General features: G+C 51.0%; 1 protein-coding gene across 1 annotated transcript in view; it reads right to left on the minus strand.

Moving 5' to 3' along the window:
- Nucleotides 1–24,564, minus strand: part of LOC117673241 (SCO-spondin-like) — a 123,176-nt gene that overhangs the window by 71,950 nt on the left and 26,662 nt on the right. Inside the window, exons 27-48 of the mRNA XM_087894296.1 lie at nt 24,442–24,535; nt 23,073–23,473; nt 20,586–20,816; nt 19,213–19,419; nt 18,708–18,944; nt 17,666–17,788; nt 16,541–16,635; nt 13,071–13,308; nt 12,695–12,847; nt 11,239–11,379; nt 10,549–10,731; nt 9,684–9,834; nt 8,128–8,287; nt 7,993–8,047; nt 6,585–6,707; nt 6,237–6,455; nt 5,674–5,804; nt 4,945–5,086; nt 2,806–2,970; nt 1,954–2,137; nt 1,609–1,660; nt 141–192 (exon numbers count right to left, since the gene is read on the minus strand). Of these exons, the coding sequence (XP_087750422.1) occupies nt 141–192; nt 1,609–1,660; nt 1,954–2,137; nt 2,806–2,970; nt 4,945–5,086; nt 5,674–5,804; nt 6,237–6,455; nt 6,585–6,707; nt 7,993–8,047; nt 8,128–8,287; nt 9,684–9,834; nt 10,549–10,731; nt 11,239–11,379; nt 12,695–12,847; nt 13,071–13,308; nt 16,541–16,635; nt 17,666–17,788; nt 18,708–18,944; nt 19,213–19,419; nt 20,586–20,816; nt 23,073–23,473; nt 24,442–24,535 (3,537 nt within the window). The remainder of the gene's footprint in view (nt 1–140; nt 193–1,608; nt 1,661–1,953; nt 2,138–2,805; nt 2,971–4,944; nt 5,087–5,673; nt 5,805–6,236; nt 6,456–6,584; nt 6,708–7,992; nt 8,048–8,127; nt 8,288–9,683; nt 9,835–10,548; nt 10,732–11,238; nt 11,380–12,694; nt 12,848–13,070; nt 13,309–16,540; nt 16,636–17,665; nt 17,789–18,707; nt 18,945–19,212; nt 19,420–20,585; nt 20,817–23,072; nt 23,474–24,441; nt 24,536–24,564) is intronic.

The raw sequence follows: 24,564 nt of genomic DNA on the forward strand, positions 1-24,564 counted from the left end.
CCTTCTTCACCTCTTCCTCCCCCCTCCCTTTCCCCTCCTCCCTCCCTCCTTTCCCTTTTTCATATTTCTTCTTTGTATTTCTCTTTCAGTTAGATAAAAAAGTTTCCCATGAAAACGGATCTCTCTCTATCTCTCCTTACCTGGTGGAGTGGGACTGTGGGCCTCAGGCAATGGCCTTCCACCTGGGGACACCTGCAAGGGAGGAAGAGGAAGAGGAGATGCTACCTGGTGCTCTGGATACGTGTTCCCACATGTCTGTAGGAAGACATGCCTTATGCTCGGTTGGGAGAAAAGAGGAGGGAGGCAGGATAGGCAGCCAAGAAGCTTCTTCGGCTCCACCTGGTCATCTGCATTGTTTTCAAGAGCTGTTGAGGCCACTTGGAGGTGTACCTGGGTCCTGGGTCAGGGTAGTGGAACCTGAGCAGTGGAAATGGGGGTACAGCCTTCTTGGAATGGCAGCTTGCACGATTTGCACTGCTCGGGTGACCCTGAGGTGACACAGACAAACCTCCAAGCAGCCTCCATGGCTCTGTAAAAAGAATGCAAATGACCAGCTCTTTGCAAGGACTATCAATCCTTCTATTCCTCACCATCTGGTCGGAGCCGAAGAAGCTTCTTGGAGGAGAAGCGATACGTCTACAGAGGGAAAAAAAAAAGAGAAAGATCAGTTGCCTCTTGAAAAAAGTACTTTTGGGATGTGGAAAAACCTTTGCGAACTAGAATAAGCTCCATAGAAGAGCAGAGCAAACGGGTCCCCCATTCTCTGGAGGTTCTCAAGAAGAAGCGGGAGGCCATCTTGGCTCTTGAGGGCCATAACAGAATCCACTAATCCCATCAATTTGTACAGTTTAGCTTCCGGCCCCCTAACCATCTTAGTGCAGTGGTGAGATTTAAATAATTTAACAGCTGGTTCTCTGCCCTAATGACCGCCTGGGTAGGTGCGGCAGGGTGGTCATGACTGGGTGGGCGTGGCCAACTTGACGTCACTCACTTTGAAGAGCCTTGCCTTGCCCAGCTTCTCCTCGCCTGGCCTCCCGGCCCCGTCCAGCCACTTGCCTGTCCGCTTGGCTTCACCCAGCTGCTCACCCAGCCGGTCAGTGGCTTGTCTCACCTCCTGGCCGCTCACTGGCTGGGAGGGGAGGAGCGAGGTGGGGCCGGGTGTGGTGTGGCATGCTATTCAGCCGGTTCGCCGAACTCCACAAAAAAATTAGCTATCGGTTCTGCAAACCAGCTGAATCCCATCACTGTCTTAGTGGCTTTTTTTTGCACTTTTTCCCAAAGTCTTTTTTGGAACGTGATCAAAACTGGATGCAGCGCTCCAGGTGTGGCCTTACTGAGGCTTTACAATGCAGTACTAAAACTTCACGCAATTTTGATTCTATGCCTCTGTTTATGCAGCTGAGGATTGCATTAGCTGCTGCAAAGTTGAAAGGGACTTTGGAGGTCTTCTAGTCCAGCAGAGACCTCCCTGCCCTAATCTCAACCTCTTGCTGCTTGTTCCCCTCAAGTTTCTCCCCTTCATAGACAGGTGACCCCAAAACATGGGTTTGATTGTCCTCTCCTGACCCATAGGCTACCTGGTGGTGGGGTGTGTGTGTGTCTCCTTACCGCAGTGGGCGGGGCCACAGAGACCTGCCAATGTTTTTCTGAAGTCCACGGGCTGGAAGGAAGACCAGAAGAAGTTTGGTTAGGTGAGAAGTCTGAAGGATCTCATGAAGATCCTTCAGAAGACGGAAGGGTTGTACCTGCCCTCCCTTAGATGGGCAGCTTAGAAGTGGCTGGCTGGGGTGTTTCCCATCCTGTTTCCAGTGACACCTGGTTCCCTCCTCATCTTACAATTCTGATCCTCTGTTGGGGGATGATGGACCCACCCACCAACATTCCCTGATGCCAGCCCTCAACCCAGATTTCTCTGTGGCATCAAATCACCCGTCAACTCCATTCTGGCCTCACCTGAGGACGCCAGGCTGTGGCACACTGCTCATAGCCATACAGCCGATCTCATCAGTGCCATCCGGGCAGTGAGTCACTCCATCACACCTCTGGCTGGCTTCAAGGCAGAGGTTGGAAAAGGTGCAGGGGAACTGGGGAGCTGGGCAGCCCTCTGGGGTGGGGGGCTCCAGGGAGGGGGCTACACCTGCAATTGGGGAGGCAGACCAGAACAGAACAGAAGAATTCCATTCCATTCCATTCCATTCTTTCTATTCCATTCCATTCCATTCTTTCCTTTCCATTCTGTTCCATTCTTTCCATTCCATTCCATTCTTACTATTCCATTCCATTCTTTCTTTCCCATCTGATCCTATCCCATCCCATCCCATCCCACTCCATTCCATTCTTTCCATCCCATCCCTATCTTTCCATTCCATTCCATTCCATTCCATTCTGTTCCATTCCATTCTATTCTATTCCATTCCATTCTTTCCATCCCATCCCTATCTTTCCATTCCATTCCATTCCATTCCATTCTGTTCCATTCCATTCTATTCTATTCCATTCCATTCTTTCTATTCCATTCCATTCCATTCTTTCCTTTCCATTCTGTTCCATTCTTTCCATTCCATTCCATTCTTACTATTCCATTCCATTCTTTCTTTCCCATCTGATCCCATCCCATCCTGTCCCACTCCATTCCATTCTTTCCATCCCATCCCTATCTTTCCATTCCATTCCATTCCATTCTTTCTTTTTTCCCCATCCCATCCCATTGAATACAATTCCATTCCATTCCATTCTTTCCATTCCATTCCATTCCCACCCTGGATGGACAGCTCTTGTCCTGCCGCATCTCCAGTATCAGCTCACCACAGCGCAGCTCGTCCGTGAAGTCCCCGCAGTCGTCCACTCCATTGCAGATGGCTCCATGGGGTCCGGCTGGCACGCAGCGTCCATTCCGGCATTCGAACTCACCGGCCCAGCAAGGCCTCCATCCTGGAGGGGACGTAGGCCACCCTGGTTGCTCTGGGGACACTGAGACAAGACAAGAGAGAGTGACTGAGAGTCTCACATCCACAGGGAAGGGAAAATATCCCTCTGAAATGGTACAGGCAGTCCTTGACTTACGACAGTACACTTAGTGACTGCTGGAAGTTACAATGGTAACGAGAAAAAGCAACTTCAGATCCTTTCTCACACTTATGGCCGTCACAATGTCCCCTCATTCATGTGATCCAAATTTGGATGCTGGGTGACCAACTCGTATTTAATGATGGTTGCAGCATCCCGGGGTCGCAGGATCCTCTTTTGCGACTGCGGGGAAGCCAGATTCCCTCAATGACCCTGTGATAAACCCAACCCAAATTGCTCAACAACGGGGGCCAGAAAAGTCATCCAATGAGGCCTGGCACATTTGACCAATGTCTCACTTCGCGACATGAAATTCAGGCTCCGCGGCAGTCGTACGTCGAGGACTACCTGTCACGGTCTCACTCAGCCTTGGTTGGGGGATTCTGGGAGTAGGGAGTCCACACATATCTTCAAGTTGAGAAACTTGAAACTTGAGGAACCACGGACGCAAATACATCCACGCATGCGTGGGCTTGCAAAACGTGGCAAGACGGTGTCAGAATTCCTACAACATCCAGAACCTGACCGGATAACACATTTACCATATTGTTTGGAGCAGGGGTGGGTTCTAAAATGTGTTACTCCCGGTTCTGTAGGCGTGGCTTATTTGGTGGGCGTGGCTTGGTGGTCATTTGACTGTGTGGGCGTGGCTTGGTGGTCACGTGTCTGGGTGGGCATAGCTGGGTGGTCATGTGACTGGATGGGCGTGGCCAGCTTGACATCACTCACGTCAAAGGTTATGGTTAGGGTGCTGACTGTAGTTTTCGGCAGCCCCCAGTCAGCTGCAGCTGCTGGAAAGCAGCTGGCAAAAAAGCCTCCAAAAAGGCTTTCTCTGCAGGCCGCCAAAACATACCGGCAGAAAAAGCTACTGCTGTTTCCGCCATGTTCTTCGTGCATGTGCATCCCATTGGGATGCGCGTGCGTGAAGAACATGGTGGCGACGAACATGGCCGCTGGGGCAAGCGACCGGCGACCAGGGGAATCAGTTCAGGGGCGTGGCCAACTGGACACCGTTACCGGTTCTGCGACCTTGGCCAAATTTCCACCAACGGTTTGCACGAACCGGTCCGAACCGGTAGCCACCCACCACTGGTTTGGAGTATAAGACGCTCTGGAGTATAAGACACACATTAGTTTTTGGGGAGGAAAACAAGAAAAAAAATTCTGCTTCTGCCTACCAGCATCCATCGGTATTCATCTGGCTAGCATCCTTGCAGCAAACAGCAAACAGCCTGGTCAGCTTCAGCACGTTATCGCAGCCACATTCAGCATGAGCAGCTGATTGGCATTTGGATTGGCCTCCCAGAATACCGCCAATCAACTGTTCCAAGCTGCAGGAATTGCCACAGCCCATCGCCGCCTCCGTGTGTCACATTTTCAGCCTCCGTGTGTCATGTTTTCGGGCTCTGCGTGTCACATTTTTGGCCAGTTCCAGGTGGCGGGGATTGGCAGTGGTGGCAATCTCCACCACTGATCCCCACCACCTGGAACTGGCCAAAAATGCAATGCGCAGAGGCCAAAAACAGGGCATGCGGAGGCCGAAAATGCAATGCGCAGAGGCAGCGATGGGCTGTGGCGATCCCCGCAGCCTGGAACAGATCTAAAATGGAGCATGCGGAGGCCGAAAACGTGACACGTGGAGGGCAAAAATGGCTGAAGGGTGAGGGTTGGTGAGTAGGTGGGGCTTTGGTAGCATTCGATATATAAGACGCACCACAATTTTCACCCACTTTTAGGGGGGGAGTGCGTCTTATACTCCGAAAAGTACGGTAGTTCTCGTCACGTGTTGTGTGAACCAGCCAAAAGGTCCCCTTCTAATGTTCGTCTGCGGAGTCTACAATTTGTGTCACATCAGCGCCCCTTCCTCCTGCATCCCACCTTTGCCGCAACCCAACAGCTCCAGGCGCAGGAAGATGCCGTTGTGGAAGTCATGGGGCAAGAGGCGCACGTATTGGGTGTGCACCATGCGCTGGAAGGTCCGGGCCACGGGGGTCGAGTCGTCAGAGTTTCCTTGGAAGAGCTGGGGAGGAAAAGATGAGAGATACCGAGTTTGACCTAGAGGTTAAGGTGCCCAGCTAGAAACTGGGGGACAGGGAGTTCTAGTCCTGCTTTAAGTATGAAAGCCAGTTGGGTGACTTTGTGCCAATCACCAGGAGACGGTAAGTTCTAGTTCTGCCTTAGCAGAGTGTTGGACTAGAAGTCCTCCGAGGTCCCTTCCAACTCTATTATTCTGTGATTCTGTAAGGGTCTCCTGTTCAGTCAGTGGCTTGGGTTAAATGACCTCCAAGGTCCCCTCCAACTCTGTTATTCTATGATTGTGTGTCTTCTGCTCGAGCAGGGAGTGGGACTAGAAGACCTCCGAGGACCCTCCCAATTCTGTCATTCTACTTTGTCTCTGTCCCCATCTTGCCCTGATGTCTGCAGGTTGCCCTCAATCAGGTCTATCAGGAAGCAATCACCTGGGGGCTGTCTGAGAAGGAGGAGGTCCAACCCCAGTCCACTCCTCAACAGAGGTTTACAAGCCAAGCCTTTGATCTTGGGCATGCCACCCAGTTCCAGAAGAACTGGAGGTCTCATGAAAGTCTCTCCTCAAGAGGACACGCCAACCTTTGGCTCAGGCCTGGTGCTCCTGGAGGTGACCTCTTGGTAGTTGTGCCATCTCGCACCATCCAAGCTGAACTGGAGGAAGAAGCTGGTCACATAGGCATCTGAGGTTCCTGCTCCTTGGATCACGACTCCTGGGGAAGACGGAGGGAAATCGATGAATGTCCAAGAAACTCCAGACACTTAGATGCCTGCAATGGTAGAGGCATCCTAAACACATGACAGGGAACCTCAAGATAGTGGATTTCTACAACACACACACACACACACACACACACACACACACAGAGAGAGAGAGAGAGAGAGAGAGAGAGAGAGAGAGAGAGAGAGAGAGAGACAGAGACAGAGACAGAGACAGAGACAGAGACAGAGACAGAGACAGAGACAGAGACCTATTTCCTATTTTACTCCAATTTCAACCAGAACTCTTGGTGGAGCTTCAAGGAATGGCTGGAACTGGCGATGAGGTACAAAAAGAATCGGCCACGGTGAATTAGCCATGACGAATTGGCCACAGCACATTGGCTGCGGCGAGTTGTCCCATTCTGTCTAGACCAGGCACCTACCTGTCAGGTTCCTGGGCTCCCCCAAATCCACTTGCAGGAAGGGGGGCCGAGAGAGCAGCTCCGGATACACTTCTGCTGGAGGGGCCCAACCCTGCAAATCAGCCCCGGGCAGTAGGCGGCCTAGCCGAGCGGCATGTGCTGGGTTCTCCGGCTGTTGTGCAGAGGCAGTGAAGCTGGCATCCGGCAGCGAGGCGATGCCCAGCGGGCCATAGCAGAGATCTGTGTAGACCGAAGATGGTCGGGGGGGCAGGAATATAGTCAGCTGGGGCTGAGACCCACGCCCCATCCCAAGATTTGCGTGGTGCATGGTTTCCACAAAAGGACAACATGGTATATGGACTTCCTTACCGCCGAGCGGAGGCAGGGGGTATGTGCTGAGTGGAGGAGCTGTGGGGAAGGGTGCGGAGCTGGCTCGGGAGGTCCCCAGGGGTCCCATAGGCAGAGCACTCGGGATGGCTGTCTGGTTCTCCGCTGCAACAAAGCACAGAAGTTGAAGGCATCCGACAGGGTAGGGAGGAGGCATCCATTAGGAGTAGCACTACGCAGGCCCCTATCAAAGTGACTGACACCATCAGGGGATATGAAAATCACTCCTAAGAATCTGATCCCACATAGGCAGAAGTGAACAGAGCCTTGGTAGTACAGTGGTTTAATGCACCCTGTTATTAACACAGCTGCCTGCAATTTCTGCAGGTTCGAATCTCGCCAAGGCTCAAGGTCGACTCAGCCTTCCATCCTTTCTAAGGTAGGTAAAATGAGGACCCAGTTTGTGGGGGCAATAAGCTGACTTTGTATAAATATACAAAAGGATGAAGGCTATTGCTTAACGCATTGTAAGCCGCCTGAGTCTCCGGAGAAGGGTGGCATATAAATCAAATAAAAAAATAAAAATTAAATTAAATTTAAAAAAAGTGGCCACTGTTCCCAACTCATGTGTGGTCTGTTGGGAATGCAATCTGGCTGGGCCAATTCGGAAGCCACAAACAACTCCAGACCAGTGGTGGAATTAATTTTTTTTACTACTGGTTCTGTGGGCGTGGCTTGGTGGGTGTGGTTTGGGTTGGGTTGGGTTTGTGGGGGTGGCTTGGTGGGCATGGCAGGGGAAGGATACTGCAAAATCTCCATTCCCACCTCACTCCAGGGAAGGATACTGCAAAATCCCCATTCTCTCCCTATTCCCGGGGGAAGGATATTGCAAACTCTCCATTCCCACCCCACTCTGGGGCCAGCCAGAGGTGGCATTTGCCAGTTCTCCGAACTACTCAAAATTTCCACTGCTGGTTCTCCAGAACTTGTCAGAACCTGCTGAATAGCACCCCTGCTCCTGGATTCAGGTTCCCAAAATTTGGGATGTTGTGTGAACACAGCTACTAGTAACCAGGCTTTCAGAGGGGTGGGCTTCAACTCTCAGAATTCCCCCAGCTACCAAGTTATAAAATGGATGTACTTCAACTTCCAGAATTCCCCAGCCAGCATCCTTTAAAACGGATGAACTTCAACTCCTAGAATTTTCTAGCCAGTGTGATTTAAAATGGGTGGACTTCAATTCCCAAAATCCCCCAGCTAGTGTGCTTTAAGAGGGGTAGACGTCCACTCCCAGCATGCCAGGGGAATTCTGGGAGTTGAAGTCCAAACATCTTAAAGCTGGCAAGATTGAACAATGCTGCGTGCAACAAATGTGGCTCACCACGGCAGTGGCGATATGGAACCTGCGCTATCGCCACCCTACGTCCTCCCCCCCCCCTTTAGGACTTACCCCCTTCCGTGCAGTAACAACAGGCGTCCGCTCGGCCCTTCACCAGCACCCGGCCCTGTGGGACGGAAGGAGGAGGGTCAACATAAGGATTGGACACCTCGAGAGGTCGAAGAAAAAGGAAGGGGCCAGGCTCACCTCGGGGCAGCCCACCGCGCTGTAGGGACAGTACTGGGAGCATTGGACGGTGAGATTAGGCAAACACTGGCAGACTTGGCACTGGCCGGAACGCCAGCGGTCACCAATGGCGTGAGTCCGGCCGTGGTGTTCGCACTCTTCACACGGCTCCGTCTGGCATCTGCAGAGGATTGGAAGGAGAGATCTTGGACCCACACGAGGTAGCCAAGAGAGGCAGAATGGAAGGGTGGCGTCCTCCTCGCGAGAAGATGCGAAGAGCAACTGAGATGCTAAGGGGGCGATGAACGGTTGTGGGATTTGGGTGTGGCTAGTCTAATGAAAACAAGGACCAGGAGGGACAGGATAGCAGTCTTCCAATATTTGAGGGGCTGCCCCAAAGAAGGGGGGGGGCTTTCCACTTATTTTCCAAAGCACCAGAAGGCAGGACGAGAAGCAACGAGTGGAAACTAATGGAGGAGAGAAGCAACCTGGAATGAAGGAGAAACTTCCGAACAGGACAATTAACCAGTGGAACTGCTTGCCACCAGAATATACTGGAGGTTCTGAAGAAGCGATCGGACGCTCATTTGTTCAGAATAGTAGAACAGCGGTCCCCAAACTTTACAACGTGGTGGCCCGTTGTGGGTGGTGGAGAAAGGGGAACCAGCCTCAAGTCGTGGTGGCTCTGTGCATGCATATGCGAAGGCCAATTAGTCATGCAGCCCAGTTCCAAGCAGCCCACGGCCTGTGAGTGGGCCAGGGCTTGAGGTAGAGTAGGAGGTCTCCTGCTTGAACAGAGGGCTGGACTAGAAGACCTCCAAGGTCCCTTCCAACTCTGTTCATCTGTTAAGAAAGGCAGTTTGGCCCTGGAGAAAACTAATGCACACACCCCTTTGTAGCAGATGATCAGGTGGATCCCGATGTTGGGATCAAATGCGTCATTTGTCAGGGGTCCCTACGCCCCCCAAAAGGACCTAAATCCAGCCTCACACACCCCCTTTGAAGTCTGTCAACTTGGGTGCCAATTTGCCTCGACCGTTAGTAGATCAGATTCTCATGGACAGATAGTTGTCGACTTACGACCACAATTGGGTCCAGAATTTACATCGCTAAGTGAGAAAATTTGTGAAGTGAGTTTTGTCCCATTTTATGACTTTTTTTGCCCCAGTCGTTAAAGTGAATCCCCGCTGTTGTTCAATTAGTAACCCAGTTGGGAAATGAATCTGGCTTCCCCACTGAATTTGCGGGTCGGCAGGTCGGCAAAGGGGATCGTGCGACTCTGGGACTCCGCGAACCATCATAAAGGGGAGTCTATTGCCAAGCGTCTGAATTCTGACCCTGCGCCGAAATGGTAATAAGTGCAAAAAAGGTCCTCGGTCTTTTTTTTTTCAGTGCTGTCATAACTTTGAACGGTCCCTAAGTGAGCTGTTGTAAGTGGAGGACTAGCTGATTCGGTGAGCGTGCAAGAAATTTGCGGTGTTTTTGAATCCTGCTGGATCCTGCTTTGTTGCTCCCGACGCAGATACTCCTTTGTTTGGTCTTCTGTGTGGAGTTGAGGGAGGGGGGTGTTGACTCACCTCCGGGCCTTGCGGTAAATGCCCCGGCACTGCCGTCCGTTGCCGTGTTTGGTGGGGTTGTTGGGACTACGGAAGGACCACTGGATACTCTGCACCCCACAGGGACCCAGACATTCGCCCCACGGCGACCACGCTGACCAGCCGCAGTTCACTGGAGACCAAGGCAGGATAAGTTTAGATGGGGACCAAAGATGGAAGATCCCACCATCTCGCCCGAAGGAGGGAAGATGGGAGCTGTTCTGACCCAGCCTTAACAGAACCAATAAACAGACTCCTTGTACCGAAAAACCCCTCTTTATTTAGCTACTGTGGATTAATGGCATTCACACACCGAAAAGTCAAGGCAATAATCTTTCAAAGGGTTAATTACACTAACAGGCTTTATCAGTTCCTTGAGATAATTGCCAGGCCAGGGAACTTCCAGCTGCAAGGCTGTAAATTAAGTTCTGGCAAGCAGTCTCTGGGGTGCGAAAAACAACGAGCAAACCTTCTGAAAGAAATCCGAACGGTTGTCTCCTACAACCACCACTCCCCTTTCCTTCTATTTATTTCCCAGCCAGGGAAGGGCCATTCAGCGTCCACATGTGTCTTTCTTCCCGAGTCGGCTCCTTGTCCTCAGTTGTTCTCCTCTCCTAAGAGCTCTGTGCATGCGCACATCTGGAACAGGCCCCAGCTGTTCTTCCTCCCCACTTATCTCCACCTCCAAAGGCAGCTGGGAAATGCCGGATGGCCCTGGCATTCATCAGAGCCTTCCCCAGACTCCAGGACTGGCCCAAGTCCCTCCCCAACCTCCTCATCGTCCGAATCTGCCACCAACTCCACTGGCAGCTGGCGGGCCACAACAGGAGCCTGGCACGGGGCTGACCTGTACACTCCGGATTCTGCCGGCAACGTTTCATCTGTCCTTCCTGGCAAGTGCAGATCCGGCAGTTGACTTTGACCAGTTGGCCAGGCCAATAGCGGACGCCGGCCACTTGGCAAGGGCACTCTCGCGGACGCACACACTGCTGCTCGCTGTTCAAGACCAGGCCTTCCGGACACCAGCAACCTGGAGAGGAGAGAATAACAGGATAGCAGAATAGCAGAATGGCAGAACAGAATAGCAGAATAACAACATAGCAGAATGACAGAATAGTGGAACTGAAGAACTGAATAACAAAATGACAGAATGGCCAGAACAGAATAGCGGGATGGCAGAACAACAGCAGAATAGAATTGCAGAGTCATAGAATAACAGAATGACGGGATGGTAGAATGACAGAATAGCAGAACAGAATAGCGGGATGACACAATGACAAAATAACAGGAGAGCAGAATAACAACAGAAGAGTAGAACCACAGATTAACAGAATAGCAGAATGAGAGAATGAGAGAATAGCAGAGTTGGAAGGGACCTTGGAGGTCTTCTACTCCAGCTTCGTTGCTCAAGCAGGACAAATGGTCAGAGAGTCTATCCAGACTTTAGCGGATTCTCTGGACACACGAGTACAGCACGCACATGATGGACATCAAAGCTTATACCAACCGACTACCCGGAGACCCAACTACCCCTTACCTGATCGGCAGGGCCTGTCCTTCCGGCATCTTGTACGGCTGGAGAGCTCGGTGCAGGAGGTGGGACACGGGGCGCACTTCTGGCTCACCAGCTCTCCCGGGCAAGTGGAGGCATTGAGACAGTCCTCACGTTGACACAACTCTGCGAGGGGAAGAAGCTGAGAGCTGTGTCTACTTGCAGGACAATATTTCAATCCATCAGAATAGAGCTGGACGGGAACTTGGAGGCCTTCTAGTCCAGCCCCTGCTCAAGCAGGAGACCCTGCACCATTTCCAACAGGTCCAATCTTTTCTTAAAAACCTCCAGGGATGAAGTCCCTACAATAGAGCTATCAAACTCAATCCTGTCGCAGGCCGCCTCAGGAGGTTGTTTGTCCTTGGGGGGCCAGGGTGGGTGTGGCTTGGTAATCGCGGCTAAGTGGGTGGGCGTGGCTGGGGCTGGGGTGGGAGGGGCTGGCCCCTCGATGTCTCCAGGATGGCCCCGCTGGCCAATTCCGTAGCCTATTGCAGGCCGAATGCGGCCCGCAGGTCCCACGTTGGACACGTCAGCCATACAATTTCTGACAGCACTTCTGTTCCACTGCTTAATTGTCCTATTTGTGTTAATTAATTTGTGTTAATCAATGGACACAAGTTGTCCTATTTGTGTTCATTGTCACCATGTGCCGGGCAGAGCATGGAGGCATGTCCTGTCATTCTGCAGGGCCAAAATGAATGTCCAGTACAGGTAGTCCTCGGGTTATGACCGCAATTAAGACCCAAATTTCTGTTGTTAGGCGAGACATTTCTTGAATGAGTTTTGCCTCATTTTATGGCCTGTCTTGCCGCGGTTGTTGAGTTAGTAACATGGTTGCAAAGTGAAGAGCCTTGGTGGCGCAGCAGACTAAAGTGCTGTTAAGTAGCACCAGCTGCCTGCAATTACTGCGAGTTCAAATCTCACCAGGCTCAAGGCTGACTCAGCCTTCCATCCTTTCTAAGGTAGGTAAAATGAGGACCCGGATTGTGGGGTCAATAAGCTGACTTTGTATAAAAAAGAACACCGCTTGGGGGGGGGGGCAAAAGCCCTACTAAGCAGGTATATACAAAAGTATGAAGACTATTGCTTAACGCATTGCAAGCCGCCCTGAGTCTCCGGAGAAGGGCAGCATATAAATTGAACCAATAAATAAATCTGGCTCCCCCGTTGACTTTGCTTGTCAGGAGGTCGCAAAAGGGGATCATGTGACACACACAGGGGACATTGCGACTGTCATAAATATGAGTCAGTTACCAAGCATCCGAATTTTGATCATGTGACCAGAGGGGAGTTGCATGTCAAAAATGGTTGTAAGTCACATTTTTCAGCATCGCTGTCAATTTGGACACTAAACCAATGGTTGTAAACTGAGGACTAGCTGTAACGATTACCCCGTCCCACTTTCCGTCGCTTGTTCACCCATAATCCCCGACTGACTTACGGATTTCTATTGAACCGGAGGATCCATCTGGGCCTTCGGTGCAGTGGCGGCCTCCGTTCTGGGATGGGAGACATTCGCGGTGACGCACCACCACCCCGCGGCAGTCCTCGGTGCAGTTGGACCATGTGGCCCATTCACGCCATTGGCCATCAACTTTTCGGGTGAGAGAGAGAAAAAAATTAGGGGCTGCCTGAGAGAAAGGGTCCCTGCGAATGTAGCATCTCCTACGTCCAACGCATCAGGAGCTACGGAGGGAACCGATCACTGAACGGCTGCAGACGAAAGCAGGGGAGGATCGAGTGTCCACACCAAATTGTGTTGAATGTGTGAACGAAGTCCATTAACAGGAGGTAGGAGTCCCAAAGCCTGCTCTTACCGGGACAAGCCACTAGGAAGCACTGCTGGGCCTGGGTCTCCTCTCCGAGGCAGTGACGGAGGACGTCGTCCGCTCGCCGTGTGCAGCTCCTCCGGCGGATCTGGAGTCCCGTGCCGCACGAGCGGCTGCACATGCTCCAGGCTGCCCAGGGGGTCCAGAGGCCGCAGTCCCGTTCATCAGAGGGCAGCCAACCCGAAGCCTCCGTGCCATCAGCACAGTTGGCCAGACCATTGCACACCTGCAAGAATGTACAACCAGAAGGGGCGTAAGAGGGCTCCAAAAATAGGAAACGCAGGAGCCCCTCCAGACTGATTTCCTCTTTCTGCCACCAAGGACAACCTCGAAGCCATTAGGAATCACAGAATAACAGAGTTGGAAGGGACCCTGGAGGTTATCAGTCCAGTGGTCTCCAACTTTCCAGCATCGTGGACCGGCTGGGGGTTGAAGAGGGGATGGTTCCACTTGAGAGGCAGCTAGGAGCACACGTGTGCAGCTCCACAAGTTTTCCGAGGTGAGAACAATCAACCCATGGACCAGAAGTTGCCTTTGGAAGTTGTGGGAGCTTCATCCCTGGAGGCTTTCAAGAAGAGACTGGGCTGCCCTCTGTCCGAAATGGTGTAGGGTCTCCTGCTTGGGCCTGGGGTGGACTAGATGACCTACAAGGTCCCTTCCAACTCAGTTCATCTGTTAAATCCGTTTGTCCAACCGCCTTGGCTCAAGCAGGAAACCTTGTGCCATTTCAGACAAACGGTTGTCTAATCTCTTCTTACAAACCTTTGCAGGGATGGAGGGACCTACAAGGAGTGTCTCTTGCTCTGCCCAAGAGCGTCTGCAGTTGATGCCTCTGCCCCAGAACGGTGGGCCAAGGAGTTACATGGGGGGCATTGTCTTCTCGCACATCCTGAAGTTGGGCACACTGTCATTCTTTCTACATCCCTTGGGAACGACTAAAACTCGGAGGGCAGAAAGGAAAGATGGAGGAGTGGAGGCACGACAGGGCAAGAGGAGAGGCCGAAAGCCTATTACTCGACTTACAACCCGTTGTTTAGCGACAGCCCCAAGTTATGATCGATTCCCCCAAACAAGACTTATGACCCAGTCATAAAGTCTTTTATTGATTTTAAATTTAGTAACTGCAGCTAGACTTTTGGTGGCGCAATATTGGAAGAAGGAAGATCTGCCTACTATTGAAGAATGGACATTAAAAGTAGTGAATTTAGCAGAAATGGCGAAGATTTCAGCATACTTGAAAGATCACTCACAAGAAAGATATATATCGGAAGAAGATGTAGAAGATGGATTGACTATATTCAAAACAAATATCGGACTAAAAAGTATCAAATAGCTTATGAATGAACAGAAAAATTAAGAGTATTTATATTTAGTTAAGCAAAAGGGGAGTTAAAAGTGTGAAGGTGGGGATAGGAATCCTTAGTTAATTAGCTTAGTTTAGCATATGATTGTTAATTGTTATACCCTGTATTTTGTTCTGGGAAGTTCGGGGGGGGGGGGGTAAGGAAGGGAGGGGGGAGGGGGAAATACTTGTAAAAAAAATTTTTTTCTTTTCGTAAAACTCTTTAATAATAATAATAAAAAAAGACTTATGACCCAGTCCCAAAGTTCTGACGGCTGTCTCCCTTGCGGTCACACGACCGTACATCAGGTGCCCGGCAAGGGGAACACATTACGTTCCATGGGCAAGTCCCGTTTTACGCCTTTTATGATTTTTTGGGGGGGGGGCAAAAAGTGGCGTTTATTTCGCTTTTCAGCAAAGATGCCCAATAATGAATCAGGGGTTCGGTTAACCACCACTGAAAAATAGATTGAAAAATCAAGTTGATTGTATTGGTGACCAGCGTCACAACCGTCATGGCTTACCATCATAATGGGCTCTGTTACGGTTGTAAGTCGAGGACTGCCTGTCGATTCCATCACTGGGCTTGTGGGTGACTTTCTTTACGACGTCACAACTTATTTATTTTATTGATTTATTTTATTTTATTAAATTTCTATACCGCCCTTCTCCCGAAGGACTCAGGGCTGTGAACAGCCACAAGATAAAACACATAAAATACAAAAATTTAAAATAGATTAAAAACGAATTAAATAATCTGGCTGAATTTAAAATACCCCATAGTTAAAAACAAATTAAAATTTATATTTAAAATTTATATTTAAAAGGGGAGAAGATTTATGACCATATGACCATAAATAGGCAGGCTCCATGATAAGTTGAGGACTACGTATACGCTACGTTATTCTATTCTATTTCATATTCTATCCTATTATTCAGTGGTGAAATGTAAAATTCGTTACTACTGGTTGTGTGAGTGTGGCTTGCGGGGGTAATATGACTGAGTGGGCTTGGCCAACTTTTTTTTTTATTACTTTTAAAACCATTTTTTCTACAACCTCTTCACGAAGAGGTTGTAAAAAAATGCTTTTAAAAGCCTCTGACAATCCCAGCCAAGCCGTGCGATCATCAGAGGCTTTTGTGTTTTACTTTTAAAAGCATTTTTTCGGCAAAAGAGATTGTAGAAAAAATGCTTTTAAAAATTAAAAAAAAAGCCATGGGGGGGGCAGGGATTTTTGCTATCGATTCTCCAAACCACGCACCTCCATCGCTACCGGATTGGGTGATCCGGTCCGAACCGGGAGCATTTCACCCCTGCTATTATTATACTATTCTATTGTAATATTTTCATACAGATCATCCTCGACATATGGCCACAAGAGAGGCCTGAATTTCCGTTGCTAAACGTGACATTGTTAAGTGAGTTTTGCCCTGTTTTACGACCTGTTAAGTGAATCTCTGTGGGTGTTAAATTAGTTGCAGAGTCGTTAAGCGAATCTGGCTTCCCCATCGACTTTGCTCATCAGAAGGGTTGCAAAAAGGGGATCACGTGACTCCGGGACACTGTGACCGTCATAACTGTGAGTCGGTTGCCAAGCATCTGAATTCTGATCACGTGACCACGGGGATGGTGCGAGGGTGGAAAACAGTCCTAAGACACTGTAGTGCCATTGTAACTTTGAATGGTCGCTAAACAAATCGTTATACGTGAAGGACTACCTGCGCCATCATTGTGGTGTTGCTATGATAGATTCCCTAATCTATCTTCTTTGTCGTTTAATGACCCCCATAAACTCTTGCAGGGTGGAGTTTGGGCAACTGAATGGAGCTAGCAGTGTGTTTACTGGCCGGATGCCCTTCCTATCACCAGTGCGGAGTTTTGTTCAGCAGATATATTCTCATTGTGTCCAGAGAGAGAAATATCAGCCTCTACCTAGGATCGAACTCACAGCCTCCTGATTGTGAGGCGAGAGCTCCACCTCTAGGCCACGGCACCACTCTGATTCCGTAATCTATCTGGAGGCTATATCAGTGAATAAAGGAATGAAACAGCAATGAAAAGAAGTGCAGGGACAGGGAAGACAAGAAGGGGTGAGGAACCAACGCCTCAGTGCACCTGTTTAAAGGCAATACAGGCGCCATCACCACAGGAATATTCCGGACACGGTCCAACTGTCTGATTCCTCCTGCCTGGTGGAGCCACCGGGATTTCTATTGGGATCAGAATGAGCAACCATCAGAGCCAGCAGTACCTCCCCACCCATCATCCACTCCCCCATCACTGAACAGCATCCATTGCCTTGTGTGTTAAAATATGATAACAGACGGTTAATGGATTATCTTATCTTTGGGGTTACCTGTTGACGGCTTTTTTTTAATACAGCTAATGGATACCGGGACGATTGAATCGACAGATACATAAATTCCCACGTCTTTTTAGGTAATAACGTAGTATTTTTATCAAATATAAATGGGAAAGTGTTATCATTCCTTCTCGACCTGTTATGCGAAGGGAGGAGGAGAATGCATCAGATAGTTCTGGTGTCTTTTTATATCGCGCGATTGCGTACGATTGTGTAATTGTGCGATACGACTGGGCAATCATTATTGTGCAATTGCAGGATGCAGCAAACGGGTGTGGTTGCCAATGCTTGCCATACAGTTGTGTGACCATGGGTGTGTGTGTGTGTATCCTTACTGCCCAAACATCAAATCAACATTGTAAGTACCCTCCTGGTAGCTCCACCAGTCATAAGTTGAGGGCTACCTGTACGTCAGGAACCTATTTCGATTACTTAAATCAAGTTAAATCTTCAGGAAGTGCAAAATTGGGGAGGTGATTGGAAATTTAAAGTGCCCCCTCCAGGTAGACTCAATCCTGTAGTCTCAATCCTCAGAGCCTGTAGTACAGTGGACTAAAGCACTGTAATTTAACACCAGCTGTCTGCAATTACTGTAAGTTCAAATCTCATCAGGCTCAAGGTTGACTCAGCCTTCCATCCTTTCTAAGGTAGGTGAAATGAGGACCCAGTTTGTGGGGGCAATAAGCTGACTTTGTGTAAATATACAAAAGGATGAAGGCTATTGCTTAGCGCATTGTAAGCTGCCCTGAGTCTCCGGAGAAGGGCGGCATATAAATTAAAGCAAAAAAAAAAAAAAAAAAATCCCTTCCTGGCGTCCCATCACGATTTTGCACCCTTTCCCGAAAATCGACTCGGCTGCACACTCCTCCCTTCCTTACCGCAGGCGAGCTCGTCTTCTCCCTGGGAGCAGTCGGGCGAACTGTCACACACCCGGGTTACGTTGATGCACATCCGGTCGTTGCAGATGAAGAACCCGGGGCAAGGGGGGATCTGCGTGGAGCCTGCCTCCAAGAGAAAGAAGAGTCGTCATCTTCATCATCGTCGTCGTGTTTTTCCCGCAGGTGCAGGGTCCGCTTTTCGGATCGACGAACACCATTTTGTACGATCAAATACAGCAGGTCTACGACAACTCACCCCGGCCGACTCACCTCAGTCAACTCACCGCAGGATAACTTGCTGCGACCAACTTGGCAAAAGGGACAAATCGTCACGGGACACTTCGACGCGGGATAACTCAAGAGGGGGAGAATGGAATTGCAGGCCTTGTTTTGCTTTAGGTTTGAACCTTCTCAAGTTAGCAGTCCTCAAGGCTGGGCTGAGCTGCTATTCACTTGTTCCTCTCTTGAGTTATCCCGCATTGAACTTTCTCGCAGCGAGTTGTCTGCGGACAGTCGGCTGGGAAAAGTCAGCCAGGAAGAGTTGGCCGGGGGGTGAATTATGCCATTCTGCAAATGCAGCATCTGAGTCCAAGTAGCTATTTTTTATGTCCACATTTATTGTGTCTTGACATTTTTGCTTGGCTCTTCCTTAGTTGGATGTGAGTGAGAAAATGACCCTAGAGCAGATCTGGCCCACAATATGGTTGGATGCGGCCCGTGGGGCCATCCTGGGAAATGTAAGGGGCTGGCCCGCATCGCTTCGGCCCAGTCTACCCAATGCAAAGAGGGAACATGCCAGCAGTTTGGGGAGTGGCATCAAGCTGGCCACGCCCACCCAGCTGGCCACACCTACCCAGTCAGCCAGGCCCAGTGACTAGAGTCAAACTGGCCACGCCCATCCAGTCGGCAACGTCTGCCCAGCCCCCCCGAGGTCAACCACAACCCTGATGCAGCCCTCAATGAAATTGAGTTTGACACCCCTGCCCTAGAGAAATGGAGGAACAATGGGTCAAGGGTGCACCCGGGAGAAGACACTCCTCACCGCAGGTGTCAATGCTCTCATCGGACTGGTCCTGGCAGTGTGGGACGCCATCGCAGAGCTGCTGGTAGTGGATGCACTCTGCCCCGTGGGCGCAAGGGAACTGGTCCAGTTCGCACGTGCGGTTGCAGTGAAGCTCGTCGCTGCCGTCCAGGCAATCCGCTTCGTTGTCGCACACCCAGCCCCGCGGCTGGCACTCTCCGCTGTGGCAGTGGAACTCGTATCGCCCGCAGGGTGGCCCTGTGCGGACGGGAAGGGCAGAAGATCAGATCTCCTTTACCACCGTGTTACTGATGTTAAGAACTGCTGTGGTTCAGCAGGGTAAGAAAAGTCATAAAACGGGACAGAACTCACTTAACAACAGAGATTTGGGGCTCAATTGTAGTCTACCTGTATCAGGTAAATTGATCGATGGCTTAAAGGCTGGGTGGGTGGTGACAGCTCCTAATCCAGAAGATCACATACCACACAAGGTCTGACGATCCTCAGATCCCTTGAGACGGCTTACCCAGGGTCCTGTTGATGACAGGCTGACGGGTTCCAGGAAAAGCTGGCGGAACGGTGGGCACAAGAGGGGTGGCCTGTATCCCTGGACACCGAGACGGGTCCTCATCGGTACCATCCTCACAGTCGCGTACCCCGTCACACACCTGTGTATGGCTCACGCAAGTGGCATTTGGACAAGCTAGCTGGCCCGGAGCACACGTTACCGGACCTATAATAAGATGCGGAATTCGTTTCTAGGTTGTGGGCTGAAGCAGGAGGAAGGGGGAAAGAGGGGATGGTTTGGTGGGAGGGGCAAGTGGGTGTGCGCGTGCATGTGCATGCACACCCGTGATGTAAATAGCAACGCTCGCGCAAGCGGAGCCACGATCTCCTGCGATGAGACTCGTGTGAGTTGGGCTGCGGTCACCCGGGACGAGGCTCGCGCAAGTGGGGCCACGGGTGCTTGCGATGAGAATAGCGGGAGTGGGGCCATGGGCACCTGGGATGAGGCTTGCACGAGTGGGGTCCTGCGTGCACGTGGAGGCGTGCGCACCGGCTGGCCATTCACATGGGCCAGGGGTGATTACCCTGCAGCCTGGTAGTGGGCTGCAACCCACAGGTTGGGGACTGCTGGGCTAGATGACTTATCTAGAATTATCTAACGCTTGACATAACTTATTGATGGACAAAGAATCAAATTAGATTAGCTCTGGTTCTTCATCTGTCCTGGTGGATCCTGGATCTCTCTCAGACCACTGTCTACTCCACCTCCTGGGTATTGATCACCCAACTGGCTTACATGCCTAAAGTGGGACTAGAACTCACAGCCCCCTGGGGATTGGCCCTAAATCACCTAGTCGGCTTCCGTGCTGAGGCAGGACTAAAACTCCCGTTCACTTGATCATTGGTCCAAGGTCTCCCAGCTATCTTTCATGCTTAAAATGGGACTAGAACTCACCGTGGTAATTGTCTTAAAGTCACCCAGCTGATTTACATGCCTAAAGTGGGACTAGAATTCACGTTCTCCTGGTGATTGGCCCAAAATCTCCCAGCTATCTTTTATGCCTGGCAGGACTAGAACTCACACTCTCCTAGTTTCCAGGGAGCACCTTATCCACTACACCTATTCCACCTCCTGGTCATTGGCCCAAAGTCACCTAGTTGGCTTTTGTGCTGAGGTGGGACTAGAACTCCCCCTCTCCTGATGATTGGCCCAAAGATACCCAGCTGGCTTTCCTGTCTAAGGCAGGACTAGAACTCCCAATCAGTTTTCATGCCTTAGGTGGGACTAGAACTCACAGTCCCCTGGTTTCTAGGCAGTACCTTACCCACTACACCGAGCTGGATCCTTAATTAATAAATTAATCACGCATACTAACAGAGGGATATACCCACCTAGGCAGAAAGCCTCATCCATGCCAGAGCGACAGTCCTGCTGGCCGTTGCAAACCAGAAGTTTTGGAAGGCACTGGCCACTTGGGCACTGGAACTCCCCAGGAGGGCAGTCGCAGTCGCGTTCATCGCTAAAATCGCCGCAGTCGTCATGCCCGTCGCAGCGGTGCAGGTATGGCAGGCAGCGCCCGGCCGCACAACGGAACTCGCTCAGGCTGCAGGCTGGTCCACAATCTGAGACAGGGGTGAGGAGAGAGGAGATGTTTTTTGGGGGGGGGGCGGGCTAGCAAAATCGGGTGGGTTCCCTGCGTTTTTTAATTCGTTCGGATTAGTTTGAATAAAAGAACAGGAGGCTGTGAGTTCGATCCTAGGTAGAAGCAGATATTTCTCTCTCTGGGCACACCGAGAACGTATCTGCTGAACAGAACTCCGCACTGGCAACAGGAAGAGCATCCGGCCATTCAAACACTCTGCGAGCTCCATTCAGTTGCCCGGACTCCACCTCGCAAGGGATTATGGGGTCGTTAAAAGAAGATGATGATGATGACGACTTCGAATAAAAGAATGCCCGATTTTCACGATGGTCACATTTGTTTCCTGTGGAAGGGTGGTCCCTCCTCCTTGCTCCCCCTTTCCACCAAGGGTCAGCCCGAGTCTTCCCTCAGGATTGCATCTTCCATATTAGTTGCCTTATCTCCATCGTCTCCCACTCGAATCCAGAGATACAACGAGATACGGGGAATCCTCGCCTTACGACCACTGCTGAGCCCACAGTTTCCATTGGTAAGTGAGACGGTGGTTCGAGGAGTTTTGCCCCGTTTTGGGATCAGAGCGGTTAAGCCAATCCCTGCCTCGGTTAAGTGAGTCATTATGTGAATCTGGCTTTCCCCTTGTCTCTGCTCGTCAGAGGATCATATAACACTGGAACCATCGTAAATGACGAGTCTGTTGCCGAGCGTCCGCATTTGGGTTACCTGACCAGGGGGATGGTACGACGGTCGCTAAGTGTGAAAAACAGTTGTAAGTCATTTTTTTTTCAGTTCCGTTGTAACTTGGAATAGTCACGAAACACGTTGTAAGGCAAGGATTACCTGCACAATGCCAGAATCCAGGAAGGCCAACAAAAATGGGAATGGAAGTTCCAGAGCCTTTCCTCAAGGGCCCGGGGCCCCTTCGGGCAGACAGGAGACACCGAGGGCTACCGTGGATGTGGCTTCCTCTTTCCCTGCCTGCTTTGGCCCTCTTCCTCCTGGCAGCCCTTCCAGACTCGATCAGGACAGAGCTGGAAGGGAGCTTGGAGGTCTTCTAGTCCGGCCCCCTGCTCAAACAGGAGACCCTGTGCCATTCCAGACAAGTGACTGTCCAATCTCTTCTTAAACACCTCCAGTGATGGACCACCCACAACTTCTGGTGGCAAGCAGTTCCATTGGTTAATTGTCCTAACTGTTGGAAGGGAGGGAGGAAGGAAGGAAGAATGGAGAGACGGAGGAAGGAAAGGAGGGAGTCAGAGAGAGAAAGGAGGGAAGAAGAAAGGAATGAAAGAAAGGAAGGAGGGAGGGAGAGAGGGGGGAAGGAAGAAAGGATAGAGGCAGGGAGGAAGGAAATGAGGGAGTCAGAGAGAGGAGGGAGGAAGGGAGGAATGAAAGAAAGGAGGGAGAAAGGGAGGGAGGGAGGAAGGAAGGATGGAGGCAGGGAGGAAGGAAAGGAGGGAGTCAGAGAGAGAAGGGGGAAGAATAAAGGAATGAAAGAAAGGAGGGAGAGAGGGAGGGAGGGAGGAAGGATGGAGGCAGGGAGGAAGGAAATGAGGGAGTCAGAGAGAAAAGGGAGGGAAGAAGAAAGGAATGAAAGAAAGGAGGGAGAGAGGGAGGGAGGGAGGAAGGATGGAGGCAGGGAGGAAGGAAAGGAGGGAGTCAGAGAGAGAAGGGGGGAAGAAGAAAGGAATGAAAGGAAGGAAGGCGGGAGAGAGGGAGGAAGGAAGGAAGGATGGAGGCAGGGAGGAAGGAAAGGAGGGAGTCAGAGAGAGAAGGGAGGGAGGGAGGAAGGAATGAAAGAAAGGAGGGAGAGAGGGAGGGAAGCCCTTCCTTTCTTCTTTCCTCTCTCTTTCTCCTGTCTTCCTGTCTTACAGAAATTCATACAGCTGGAAGGGACCTTGGAGGTCTTCTAGTCCAACCTCCAGACCAAATACCATTTGAGACAACTGGCTGTCCAATCTCTTCTTGAAAATTTCCAGTGATGAAGCACCCACAACTTCTGGGGGCGAGCCGTTCCACTGGTTAATTTCCTCACTGTTAGGAAGTTTCTCTTTAATTCCAGGTTGCTTCTCTCCTGGATTAGTTTCCATCCATTATTTCTGGTCTTGCCTTCTGGGATTTTGGAAAATAAGTGGACCCCCTCTTCTTTATGGCAGCCCCCCAAATACCGGAATGCTACTGTCATGTCCTTATTTTCTCTAGGCTGGCCAAACCCCAGAGACCCCCAGCGCAAGCTCACCTGCCTCGTCTGAGGGATCAGCAAACCCACAATCCAGCTCCCCGTCACAGCGGTCCTGGCGAGTGATGCAGCGTCCGTTGTCGCACCGGAACTCCTGCGGCGAGCATCCGGGCGAGGGGCAGTCCTTTTCATCCGAGTGGTCGGCACAGTCTGCGGTGCCATCACAGCGGTACCCCCAGGGGATGCACTGCCCATCGGCACACCGGTACTGGTCTGGAGTGCAGCTCGAGGGGCAGAATTCGTCCGAACCATCCCGACAATCGTCTTCATTGTCACAAATCCAGGCCTTCGGGATGCACCGCCCGCCCATGTGGCAAGCAAATTCTGATTCGGCGCAGCGGGAGGGGGCACGGCAAGTCTCCAGTGGGGCGGAACATTGCCATAGGCCTGCCTCACATGAGCTGGAGGGGAGACAGAGCATCATTGAATTGAGGAGGAGGTACGACTAGCATGGAGGGGGAGGGGGGCTTTTCACCCAAGCTGCGACCATCAGGACCTTGAGGGTTCCATCTTTCATCTTGGGATCCCAAATGTGAAAGTCACATCCATAATCCCCAGCCATCACTTCTGGGTGTCTCAAGCTGGCGAGTCGTACCTGTTCCTATGCTCCATGTCCCACCTGATTCTACCTTTTGGCTGTGCTTAGGAGTATTGCCTGGCGAATGAGAACGCAAGACACGTTGAAGACGTGCCACATGGGCCTTTATGTCCCAGCCGAAAATGTGGCACCAAAAATTGATTTCTCGTATTCAAAAGAAGTTTGTAGGAGAGAATTTTAACGATCGACGGCTGCGTAGAAGCGGTGGTCATGGCTTCCCTCGGCCTCCTTTCTTAAGTTATCAGGAAGTTGACCAAACATTTAATTCTTGAGCAAAATAAGGGAGTCCAAAGGATGGAGTTTGGCTGGCTCCAGAGGCCATCACTGTCACGATAGCCTTCTGATTGGTCAACTTGCTTTCCCAAAGGGGGAGAACAAGGTCTGGTTGGTTTCCCCCACCCCGCGTACAAGGGGTACACAGAATGACCAAACATGAAGGTGTTTCTGAACACAGCAAGGGGACCTCAGTGGAATCTAGGGCTGTGTATCAGATCAGGATACCCCCCACCCCTTTTTGCCTCTCCAGAAGGAAATCTGATTTAATGGTATGTGTGAATGAGTGGGGAAGAGACGGAGGAAACAATCAGATAAGAGAAGGTATAGCCTGCAGCTGTCCAATGGGCAGATGAAGAAATTCAGAAAGCTCTGCCTTCAAATCCCACTCTGGAAGTCCCAGAGGGAGAGGACGGAGGGCCACAGTCTGGGAGGAATGCAGTTAAGCACCCCCTCCTCCGTGACGAGTGACCTTCCCCCAGCAACTCCATAGCTTACCAGTTCCTGCACTCTTGCATCACCAGTGCTCCCAGTGGGAACAGGGTGCCTTCCCAGAAGCAAGGGCATTCTGACGGATCAATGCAGCGTCCGCCTGGCAAGGGAGACAAAAAATGGAGGTTG

Source organism: Pantherophis guttatus, chromosome 4 (assembly GCF_059756535.1).
Source record: "Pantherophis guttatus breed Tessera chromosome 4, ASM5975653v1, whole genome shotgun sequence".
NCBI lineage: Eukaryota > Metazoa > Chordata > Lepidosauria > Squamata > Colubridae > Pantherophis > Pantherophis guttatus.